Raw genomic sequence first — 12788 nt, 5'->3', positions numbered from 1 at the left:
TTAAGTTTATTTGCTGAATTCCTGCATAACTCAATATACCTGAGTATTATGGCTATCATCTGTATCATTTGACAGTGTTCCCAGGAACTAGACAATGCACTTCATCCCTACAACATTATGCTAATATTAATCCAATCCATCAAGCTATATAGGCTTTAAAGAAATTCAGCTGGATGGTTTCTGGGACTGGACTAAGGCAATGTACTTTACTCAGCACAAAAGCGTGAGCTCAAGGCCTAATGCTGGTGCCACTTTTGAAATGTTGCTTCCCTGAAAGCTCAGGGAAGTCTCAGCCCAAATATTATTCTCAGTCTCAGCCCAAAATTATTCCTTGCACCTCCCTTCCAAACATGAGCTGGACATGGCAACCTTGGCTTTCCCCAGTAAGTCAAATGACTTCTGGCTTTCAGAGACTGTTTTCTCGGGTATTTGTCTGCATTGCAAAATACACCAGATTTAACTCTGACCCAGGAGATATGCACCCATGCTAACCCAGAGCAAGCCCCGGTTAGCAAGCTTTCCGCTTGGCTTATTGACTGGGGTTTAATGCCAAGCTAACCCTGCTTCACAGCTGTGATACAGGAGCTGGCTGCGCCTTGTTGCCGTAGAGAACAGGTAGAGAAGATCTGTAAATGCTGATGTCCACCCATACAGATACGTCCTGCTTTATACTTGTAATGCACAAAACCAGCACTTTTTTTGCTGCCATCTGGGTCGGGAAAAAATGGAACATAACTTATGTCCATGTCTAATGCAAACAGTTACAACCTGAATTGAACCGTTACCAATGGCTCATCGAATAAATAACACACGGAACATCATGCCTAGTGTGGCAACTGAGACCGGCATCTCTGCCATGAAACACGACCACTTGTTTCAGATGGTCATACAGGCATTCGGTTTAAAAGAAAAAGCTTTATTTCAGTGATTTAAAAAGATCAAGAATACACAGTTTATGGCCTTTCTATAGGTCTGCCTGAAATTAAACTTCGTCAAGAATTATTCCATAAAAATAACGCCTGGCTCATACTTACAAGTACTTCTGCTTTGCTGCTCAGTCCTTTTCCGTAATTGTCGGTTGCAATGACCTGAAACTTGAAATACGATCTTCTCATATTTTTGAACAGCATAGCAGTTTTTATTAGCCCTGTATAAGCTTCAATCACAAAACCTTCTTTACCATCCTTGATTGGAGGAATGATGAGTCTGTATTGCATGGCACTGTAATTCCCAGTGTCTTTATCATCAGCCTGATAGGAAAAAGAAAACAAGTAGAGGCAAATAAAGTAAATATACATGGAAAAAAAATCATTAACCTTGCCCTTTAAATAAAGTTGCATACTGGTCCAGCACATTTCTTCGACCCTAACATCTAAAATATTAGATCCCATAAAGCAGATATTGCTATTACTGTAAATGGTTCATTTAACTTTGCTATATACAGTTCTGCTTTTCCAGCAATTTCTTTCTCCTGTATTGGCACTAAACTGCTCAAAAAAAAAAAAAAAAAAAAAAAAAAAAAAAAAAAAAAAAAAGAAAAAATGAAAAAAAATTACTTTTCAAGTTTGCAACAATTAAGTACCAAAATAAACCCCCCCAGCAATGCTTTCATGATCTTACACAACAAGAATGTCCCTCCTATTCTCAGAGATGTTCTGCATCCTCACTGGTTGAGCACATATACTTTTGGAATAATTTACTCACTTTTTTTTTTTTTTAAGAAAAAAGGACTGAGCAGCAATCCTGCAGTGCTGCCCAATGGACCTGACATACAGACCCAGTGCAGGACGCCAAACTGCCCTGGCATTCTCCTGTTGCTGAACTGCTGCAGAATTAGGATGTAGTCCTGGCATCAGCCAGGCAGCCCTGGGAGATATGTTATTTCACCTGCCTTGCACCTGACAACCCTGTGTAGCCCCGTTCTGGCCTCTCCACATCTGCTGCTTTGCACAAGCATGCTCCTGTTCAAATGGCAGTACCCATCTTCAGATGGGAGTGTTTTAGAGGACCCTTATAATCCTTTCACGTGCTCCACACAGGAAGGGATCAGTGAGGTGGTGGCTAATTACTGCCTGTACATTTGCCCACTCATTAGACTTGGGCACTGCCTCAGCATCTGGGAGACGTCAGCATCTATTAGCAGGCTTTTATCAAAATACAGGCGTATCTTCTTAAGACTGTGGCTTAGGCTAGTGTTGGAGAAAAAAAACACCCTTAGCTTCAGCAAGGTGCAGGTCTTTGTGTAAAATCCCTCCTTCACCGTGACTTAAAAACAATAATCACAACATAGTCAGGGTTTACGGCAGCGTGAAGAGTTGCTTACCATGATATGCCACTGCCATCTAAAAAAGCATTATCTGTGCAAAGTCATTAAGCCTTCGACACATGGCCATTAATCACCATTAATTGTTTCCTCACCATCAGTGAACAAGATCTATAAGGTGGAAACTTTTACTAGCTCCTATGTTGTCTTTATTTTCTGACAATTTTCAGGGAAGAACACCAGTGAGGAGATGTCACAAGCGAGTCTATGCAGCACCGTGATTGCATTGTGCACCATCAAGCGACATCCAGACGCTTGATGATGCAGGTACTGAAAGCTGTACGTGCTTTCCAGGCTACTCCAACGGCGGTCAGGGCAGACGGAGCAGATACCACTACCCAGTGCTGAAGTGGTAATAGCTGGGCTGGTTTAGCTAGCGGTAGCCAACGTGTTTCATACACCACACATCACTGCGTGGCAGAGCTGCCCAAAAGACGAGCTCCCGCAACGGCACTGGCTGCCACTCCCCACAGAGGCAGAACTGTCCTTGCAACCTTTATAAATGTTTTGTTTTCCTCTGAATTTACAAAGCTTTATCTGGCTTGGCTATGAAAAGCACAAAACAAATATCAAAACATGTTAAAGTGCTTTTGCTCTTCCAGTTCTACAGCTTTTTTAAAGACTTAAAATCACGATTACTACCTCTTGGGTGATCTCAAACCCCTTATTAGCATTTTTAGGAAAGATGGGTAGGACTAAAAGCTTTCTGAAATTTACCCCATTCTGTCAGTCAAACAGTAAAGATACCAGTGAGCTTTTCCAGAGCACTCCTGCTATCCAGCTGGCACAGGTAAATACAACCCCCAAACATCCTGGGGCCAGCAGACAGGAGCTTGACAGGTGGCTGTTCAGGACCAGGCTCATTCTGGGCTTTCCTTTAGACAAGTAAATTGCTGAAGGAACAAATAAACGTGAAAGCATGCTATACGGCACGAGTGAGGAAGTGAGCTGTACCTAAAAATCAGGTTGATATGAAAGTGCTAACAGTCATCGCCAGTTGAGAGCTAAATGTCAGTGCTCAGCACCATGCCCAAGCCTTTTAAGAAGTGCATAAATGCTTGAACTGCACAACAGGTTCCCTTCATTCCTCCAGCAACCGCGCCAACTTCAGTGACCTCATCGGGCTCTTACTTCCACCACAGTTTCATCTGATGTACTCTCAAAGGAGCATGTTGTGGTGGGCTGACCTTGACCCCCTGCCCAGGGCCTGCTCAGCCACTCTCTCACCCCCTGCCTCAACAGGATGGGGGGGAAAACCAAGATTAAAAAGTTCATGGGTTGAGATAGGACAGGCCTCTCACTTATCAATCACCATCACAGGTAAAATATACTCACCTTGTAGAAAATTAATTTAATTTACTGCCATACAAAATACGGATGTTGAGAAACAAAGCTAAAAATTAAAACAGTACCTCGGCTGTGCCTGGCTGTTGGGAGGGCTGTTGGAAGGGACCATGCCCAGCCCAGGGCAGCCTCAGCCTCTCCTCCCAGAGATCCCTCAGTCTCCACCTAGGCATGGGCACCTCGTACACATGTGAAAAACGAGTACTTCGAGTACATGTTCTTAACCAAATGCAAAGGATATATGTGGTACAATCCATCTAGAAGACCACCTATGTGCCACCCAAGAGACAAAGAAAGAAACCTCTTTGGAAACTATTTCACGGTGATGCAGAGCAGCTAACTTTTAAAATAATCACTTCCTTGCCTCATACCTAACAAATCACTGTGTGCATGCGTCTAAGACAGGCAGGTACAGCTTATACAACGTAGCTCGGTTTAAAGCCATGAATAATACAGAAAAGATCACTCTGGCAAAAACCACTGGCTTATTCACACTCTGTGTTTTGAGTGTGAATACTCAGGCTTTTGTTGATAAAGAATCAACTCAGTCTCACGCTGGTGATGAAACTGGGGCAGGGTGGGGTGCCAATCCATCCCCGAGGCAGCACATGTTTTGGCACACGAGACACATAGCAGCAGGCAGGATAACAGTTTCCGATCCAGCTCCTTTGGGGTCTTCGCTGTAGCGAGACACGATTTACAATGAGTGCACAGCTAAATGCCAAAGGCTCCGTGGAGGTGTCCTTCAAGAGGAGCACTACGCCCTTTCAAGAAAAAGTCAATTTCATTGTTAAAATGGATTTATTAGATTGGTTCAGCTGGGCTATAAGCCTATCATTTTTTTAATATCAGAAAATTTTATCTCTATAGAAATACACGGCTTTTAATAGTAGTTTGTTTCAATAACAACAGAAATCCATTTCACCTTCAGTATTTCATGCTTACACACGTGTGCAACTAAGGCCAAACAAAATTTGGATCCAAATTAGCGTATCAATATTGCAGGCACAGACATTAAATATAGTCAGCCTTTCGGAGTAAACATCACGACACTGGCGTAACTGCTTAGAAGTAACAGTATGGCGAGTGCTGCAGCCGAATTTAGTGCATGAAACTCTAAAAAGAGGCATTTTGAAATTTTAAGCATGCAGCCTCTAAAAGTCTGCAGTTCAGATGCCCAAAGCTGGTAGACAGGCTCTGAGTTAATTTTCTGAAGTTCTGAGAATTCAGTGGAGCTCCAGAGAAATTAATGGAGCTTCAGTATCATTATAGTTCCATCCCAGAAATCATCCATGTGCAGATGAGCAAAGACAGGTGCTAAACCACCTGAGGAACTCTGAATAATAATCAGATTCCAATTTCAAACATTCTAACTTTGTTGTTTCCATGCCGCCCCCCCGCCCCTTCACCCTAGTTATACTTGGATCAAACCTAACGACACAGTGCAACGTTCAGCTTTGCAGGACCACCAGAGAGAGCTTGTGAGCTGCTGACATCAACGCACCAACTTCTTTAAACAGAGTAAGGATGTTTGCTATTCTTGTAATTTGTCCTGAAGGTAAATATTTTTGACACTTCATTAGGAGGAGATGTACGACACCTCGAGAGTTGCATTATGACTGTCAAAGAAGAGAAAGAGCTATACTTAATCTTAGTATTACAGCGCTATGTTTTCTTTTTGTTATGCGCAAGAAATACAGATGTCTCCTAAATTCTGCTGTGATTGAGTACTGATAAATATGTATGATTTTAGGAATTGCCAGGCCAGAGTCAACCCTCCTGTAACTGAGCGTAAGCGTGCCCACACAAATGGAGTTTCGTTGGCATCTCCGTGCGCTGCCTCCAGCCCTCACCCACCCTCTCCCACGGACAAAGAGGTGCAACTGCTGGGGCGCTCCCTAAACCCCATGACACCAGCCAGGTATTCGCTGAAATACGCTGCTCTAGACCCTACCATTGATTTTTTTTTACCGCGAAGTCACTAACAGTTATTTTTTGTAATTTTATTGGCAGCTATCTCTCTTGGAGCAAAAAGACCAGTAAGCCAAGCATTCTTGGTGACTACTTCTGCTACACAAGGACTGCCAGCACAAGTCACAGAAAGCCCTTAGAACCACTGAAACTCCTGGCGCTGCAGAGGTAGCAGAGGCGGACGCTGTCCATGCCGGCTTCGCTCTCAGGTAAACGCTGTCTAATTCAGCCCAGCTCTGCAGCGGCAAAGGCACGAAGGGTGCAGCTGCTTTGCTGCCAACGAAAAGTGCTTTTAACACGTTGGTTGCCTGAAAACAGAGAGGAAGCAGAAAGGTACTTTCTGATGAGTTTGGTTTTCACCTCTGGGCAGACCGAGAGGGAAAAAAGCATTAGCTCCAGTATGGAAAGATATAGGACCCACTAGAGGTGAGCCAAGCTGCATGTGTGGAAGACAGAGATGAGAACAGACGAGATGAAAGCTAGGAGTGATAGGCATCCCTTTAGTGGCACCTCTGTAACCAGGCTAGTATGTATTTTCTTCTGGGGCAACTAATCGACACAAGACTTGGACTGCAAGCAATCACCTCACACAGCAGCTGTCCAAAAAGGCTGGATGAGTTTGAGTAGCAGATGCCAGAAGATCTAAAGCTAGGCATTTTTGAGGCAATCTGTGGCAAAAACAAGCTGATGACCATGAGTTCGAAAGTGCTAGAGACAGGTAACAGTGTAAAGAGTACAGTAGTGAAGAAATACAGGAAAAAAAAAAGAAAACTGCACTAGCTACAAAGCTACAACAGACTTACTGGCTTTAGTATCTGTAAATCACAAAGCAAAACTGCCTCTGAAAGAGTACCATGGCAGATGTGGCTTCTGAACTGAAAATATTCAACAATCTGTAAATTCCTACCGGCAAAAACGATCTTCTTCTAAAAGCTATTTTATGTGCCAGCAACTGATTGGAAACAGTTGATCCTGCCATCTGCTAGGAAAAAGAAAAAAAACCCAACAGGCCAGTCTATTCATTTTACATGCCCTGTTAGCATCCTCGGGCTCATGATTAAGCATGACCCTGCTAGGGAGGCTGGAAAACAATTAATATTAACAATTACATTTAACTCTAAGCAGCAAGTTTGAATTTAGCTCACTCTGATAATGACAAAACCAGTAATTGTCTGATGATTCTGCAATAGCTTCAGGAGTTACAGTTAATGAAGACTTTAACGCTCCTCCCAAACAAGCCACTGGCAATTTTGGTGACAATAATGGAGTGTCATTGTCACATGGCATTGCTTTTACAAGTCTCTCTGGGTGAGGGGATAAGTGCCCTTCCTCTGCCGCCACACAGTTGCGCCTCACACTGCCCTGTTCCCTGTGGAAATGTGCAGACTGGAGAAATATAAAACAATCGCTTTCCATGAGGGCTAGAGCCAAAGATTAATTAATTTATGCTTCAAATGCCCGGCCCACCCCAAGTAAACTCCAGCTCCAAAGAAACTTCTAAGAAATACAAACGGTAAGAAAAAAAAAAAAGTGGATGAGAATGGTTCACTTTTTCCTTCAAAAACCCACGGCATGGAAATAAGGACCAAATTTGATAGGCTGTCTTGTGGGAAAAAAATGTTGAATAACAGGTGTTCCCAAACTTGTATTTTAAAAACAATTAGAAACATTGGTTTTATAGCATTCTATAGCATATGCCAATAGCAGTTAGTGCTCGATGCAGCAGGTTTACGTGTGTGTGCTGGGAGGGAGTGCACACCACCTGGCTGACTTTCCACCGGACAGGAACGATCCAGCACTGCACGCACTCCAGGCGTACTCACCCCTTCCAGCCCCTGCAGGAGTACTTCACTCTGGAGGCGTCTGCAGGACTAACAGCCTCCAAATGTTAGAAAATAACATAGTAATTGAAATAATCTAATATTGCATTTGGAAAAACCACCAAGGGTAGTAGTTTCCCTGAACACTACGAAAGGAAAACAACAGTACGAGCTTTTATAATAAAGAGTTTAGCGAGCCAACGTGTTATCTAGAGAAAAGTTCTCTGGAAGAAGTTACCTGTGTGCTTGGAATTACTGTAATATTGTTGTAATATTGTTCTTCGCAGGGCAAGCAGCTTCCTGTCAGAGGCCAGATGCTACAGCAGATGTGCACGTTGGAGAGTGGGCTATTGTCACTGCAAATGGGCTTCAAAGTAGGATTTTCACTTTTACCAAGTATGTTTTCTCCCTGCAGACTGCTCTTTGTGATTAATAAATCATATTTTAACTGATAAAAGATTGTGACTGGCAAAGCAGTGCGTTTTTACAAAGCAGTTCTCTTGTGTACATAGAAAAGCAAAGTTAGAGAAGGGAAAACTTTGTGTTTTACAGCAGAAGCTGCCTCAAGATGCCAAGGGTTGAATCTCACAGAACTTGTCGCTGTGAAGATTTAGCTGCCATGCGAAGGAAGAAGGAAATTCCAAAAGAAATCTAAAGATTTTAGGCATGAATAGAAAATAACCGGAGATTTAACATGGATGAATGTGTCTGGGCAATAAAGTAATCCCAGTATTCTCTGCGTATGTGACACGTATCCGTACCTAGGAATTGTTAATGCTGGTGCTCTCACGTGCTTTAGATCAGTATGCAGCCACTAAGGTAGACTGTTTTCAAGGATTAAGTTTAAGTAAAGAGCAATCCCGATTCCCCTGCGTGCCATTAGGGTAAAAACCTAATAAATGCATAAAATGGTTTTGTTTTATTTCGCTCTTCTGTATATTAAGATATTCAAACAGTAATGAAGGATGAAGTTACATTACGAAGCCTATCAGAAAGGGGCACAAAACACAGAAAAGGTCTGAAATGAAAATTTCATCAACCATAGTGTAAGAATCAAGTTTCCTTCAGGATGTAGCTGCATTTCAGACTCCACTGCCTCCTATTACCTCTCATCATCAAACCTCTCTGCTGGCTTTGTATTAGAGCCGTTTCTATCAAACACAGGTCAGACACTTCCTGAGACTCCGACTCACTGGCATTTATTTTGGCAAGCTTCCTCCTCTGCAAACATTTTCAGTAGAAAAGTACCTTTGTCAACGGAGGAGTAATTCAGAAAAGAGCCTCTCACTTGCTTTACTAGAATCAGGACCTCCAATATTTTCTCACTTAAATGCACTTCAATAAATAAAACTAAAGAGTTTAATTCTGTAAAAGAAAATGTTTAAAAAGAAAGGGCTAATAACACACCATTGTGGTGAAAATTCAATTCCTGCGAGTAATTTCCCTAAAGATTGTTTGGATTTGGGGTTTGTTTTCATAAAGCAGATTGAAAATAAAGGAAATCTGGTTCCAATTTTGAGGGAAAAAGCAGGAGTTATATGAAAATACCAGGGGGGAAGCGACATAACTAATTCTAATATAATGAAACGCAAACCAAATCTCAAATCACAGAATTCATAACAGAGTAGTTATGAGTATTACATCTGTTTTTAATTAACAAAGTCCTGACAAAAAGCACGGAAAAGCCTTTAATCATGGAAATCAGCTCTTATATACATTGAAAATTCGGCGGGGGCGGGGGGGGTGGAATAGCCAGGAGGTGAAAGCACAGAATTTGCCTATTAACTATATTCTTGGTTTAATCTAATTTCTTCCTCAGACGCAGTGTAAAGATGTGCTTCAGACCTGAAGCAGCCTCAGTTCAGGAGGGAGGGAAGAAGAGTGGCAGGGGGGGGGGGGGGGGGGGGAGGGGGGGAGAGGATAGGGGGAAGAGAACTGCAGTATAGGGGAGAGAACATAAAAGGTTACGATAAGACCAATCCCCATCAGGACTGGCAAAACCTGAAACCTTTCTGTGAGCACCACCAGCACTATAATTACACCGATTATCAGCTGTTCCAGCTGTTCCAGCTGTCCAACCGCCCAGCCTCCGCAGGCCTAGCACAAGGCTCGCAGAGGGAAAGGGAAACCAAAGAACCAGCAGCCAGGATGCAGCGCAGCTCTCCTGCCACCCCGGCTTCTCGCTGTCCTGTGGTCTTGCATCACACCATCAGCCCGGGCTCCGAAGATCTCACCTGTGCAGTGTGTGTCTTGGGGGTAAATGAGCAGGCTGCAAACGATGGCTGTGTGGAATGGAGAGGCGAGAAGCAGCCTCAGCTACGTTTCAAGGGGAATGGTATTTAACGCAGCTCCACATTCCCTGCTGAGCTATTAGCAGTACAAACATGGTCTTTAAGACGCAAGGACAACTGCCTTGGTTAAAAAGTGGCATTTGAATAAACACGTTCCTTTTATTTTTTCCTTAGAGACATTAGTACTTAAGATCTTTCAGAGGCTGCTAGCCCTAAAACAATCATATTCATACAGAATAATTCATACAGCACATCATTACACAAATTAATTCTAATTAAAAGTGACTTCTTGATAATGATTTGTGTCATTCTGCTGAGCTCAAGCTTCTTTTTATCTACTTACAGTAATCTTTTTAAAAATCTAGAGCAAAACAGTGTATTGCTTTATTCTAAAAGGATTTGATATTCGAACGAATATATTTAAGAGCACAGTTGCTGTTGCCAGCAAAATCACTGCACGTTATAGAGGCAGTAATCTATAGTATTTGCCTTATTCACGTATGTAACTGTTTTGAGGAGAGAAGCGTTTACCCAGCATTTTATTATTCAGGATGTGTGTACGGTTATGTACTCAGTACGAGTTTTCTTCTCTCTCTGCACTTTTTTTTCTTTTTTTTGGCGTGTTTGCCCCATGGCAGTTAGATTATTGCTTACTCCCAGTGCTACTCACTAGGCTGCATGGCATAATTCGTGCAAACAACTGGGGTGCTTTATGAAATATTTTTCAAGAGGAGAAGAACTGTGCGCTTTGATGGGAGAGGTAAAATTTTGTTGAAGTCACAGAGTACAGAATGATTTAAGCAACTGAAGTTAAACATACAAGCCATCAGCAGTATATTTGTGATGAATTTACCTAAAAATGATTTACATAAACTACGATATTAAAAATTAATGACTACAGCAAGTACTGTTAAAGAGGAACTAATTGTCTCATGGTTTTTTTTAAATTCAAAAGCTGTAATTTTTACATAGGGCCATAAGGCTTGTCATCTTATATCGTTTTTATATAAAGTGCACTCATCAAAACCAAGCTGTCCTTCTGTGTTGGTAAAATTGTACAAAAACAGAGAGGTAGTTGAGAATAAATTTTCAAATGCCAAAAGGAGACAGAACTGGAGATCTGCCTACAGCTTAAGGGAGTGTCAACAGGACACCTCGGCTCTGCAAAGGCTGAGCAGAACCTGCCCTGCACACACCCCTGCCTTCCCTGCACCTGCGAAAATGCAGGTGCCTGGCTGCGAAGCGGGCTACGAGCACCTTAACACATCTCGAGGGCTGGACAAGATCCCACCAGGGATCTTGGTGGGGTAGGGATCACCTGGAGTTGAGGATCTGGGCACCAACACAACTGTTAATCCTAGCCTGCAGCGTAAACATCTCTTGGGATTAACAGCAATGCTGTTGTGACATTTCGGAATGATTTTCTTTCTAAAGTAAATGATGTTGCAAAACTAGATACATTTTTAAGAACTTAAAATTCTGTTCACCTCTTGTTTGATATAACTCACATAGTCTCTAAAACAGAGACACAGTGAATGTCTACCCACATTATAAAAGTTTTTTTGAACCTCCTCAGTTTCTACACTGGAAACCACCTACTCCCTTCTTTCAGTTCATCTTTTCTAGCTCCTATTTGATAAAAGGAAATATCATATTAGCTTAAAGTGCTGTTAAGCGGTAACTGCCGGCAAGTGCCTGCCACTGTGATTATTATGCTTAACTAATTGAATTACAGCGATGGCAAATAAAGGCAGGGATACCCCGTAAATCACATCTGACTGCAGGAGACATATCAATACCTAAAGCCCAGGCATTCCTATTATTGCGATTAACCCACCCATCTAGTGATCCTTCCCCATAGTCAGTGTAACTGGTCAAAGCAAACACGTTTGCACAGGCCTGCTCCAACGTCTCTTTGGACAACAGGACCCGGGTTAAAGCACTGTGTTAAAACAGCTCCATGGCACCCAAGAAGACCTGCCCACTTGGAAAGCAGTCCCAGAGCCTCACAGACCGTGATTTATTTTATCTGAAGGTCTGCTAAAACATGGTTAAGCAGTAAATTATGCTATAGAAGTTGTGTCACACAAAACCTTCTGCCACTATGTGACAGCAATCAAACAGAGTTCAAATTGGCTCCCTGCTTCTGACACTTGGGCAAGTAGGTCTCTTCAAAAAAGAAGAACTTTGCTGTATTTTATCTCTTTCACATGAGAAAGTAAATGTAGGTGCTCACAATGTGTATTATCTCTCATTCACGACTTAAATATCCTTTGCATGATCTATACCATATTTACGGTACTTAACAGTTACACAGTTGACGAGAGAGTCATGAGAAGCATGCCACCGTTAACCTGAGTTGCATTTTCATGACATAAAACCAGAAGATCATTCCTATCTCACTATTTTTTTCCTTCTTATTCGCTCTTCACTGAACTGGCTTGTCCTCATTTCTCTTCTAACATTCCCTACTGTTTTACAGGCTTCAGTTTATCCCATTTCCTGTGCAATTTCTTAAGAATCTCACTTAGAGAATCTTGACGACTGCCTCCACATATTGACAGCACAGTAAACGCCCTGGTACAAAACAACGCGATGACTTAGATTAGCCCTGTCCACAGCTGCAGGAATTGACATGGGTCATGAGGAACATGGATATTCACATGAAACGATATAAATACAAGGACCTTGGAGAAAAATAATGAGTCGGAGTTACTAAACACAGACAGACACAGAGGACTAACAAAGAAAAGGTGGACTAGGAATTTTCAAACGACTGAACTGACTATCCAAGTCATCCACTACTGATAGGATACTTACTCTGACTTTCAGATTTTCAAGCAAAACCTGTCACTTGTAGATAAAAATCAAGGAGAAAACCCAAAGGAGCTCGGAGGTAATCAAGAGAGTCCCTGCTGTACCTCTGGAATGACTGATTTTGTTTAACACCAGGAAAACACCGGTTCAATTCAGAGTCTGCTCTTTTTTCAGTAACAACCACCTTACACTTTAATTTAAAATAAATGCTGCCTCTTTCCC

The 12788-nt window shown here is 42.2% G+C and overlaps 1 protein-coding gene across 1 annotated transcript in view; it reads right to left on the bottom strand.

Annotated features, from left to right (window-relative positions):
- The window catches only part of LOC104500721 (protocadherin-15), a 111605-nt gene that overhangs the window by 14756 nt on the left and 84061 nt on the right, over nucleotides 1–12788 (bottom strand). The window contains exon 12 of the mRNA XM_010144416.1: nucleotides 1035–1250. Coding sequence (XP_010142718.1) covers nucleotides 1035–1250 — 216 coding nt within the window. The remainder of the gene's footprint in view (nucleotides 1–1034; nucleotides 1251–12788) is intronic.

This window comes from Buceros rhinoceros, unplaced genomic scaffold, assembly GCF_000710305.1.
Source record: "Buceros rhinoceros silvestris isolate BGI_N320 unplaced genomic scaffold, ASM71030v1 scaffold2711, whole genome shotgun sequence".
In the NCBI taxonomy this organism is placed as follows: domain Eukaryota; kingdom Metazoa; phylum Chordata; class Aves; order Bucerotiformes; family Bucerotidae; genus Buceros; species Buceros rhinoceros.
Note: the sequence above shows the minus strand (reverse complement) of the source record. Positions and strands in the feature narration are given on the sequence as shown.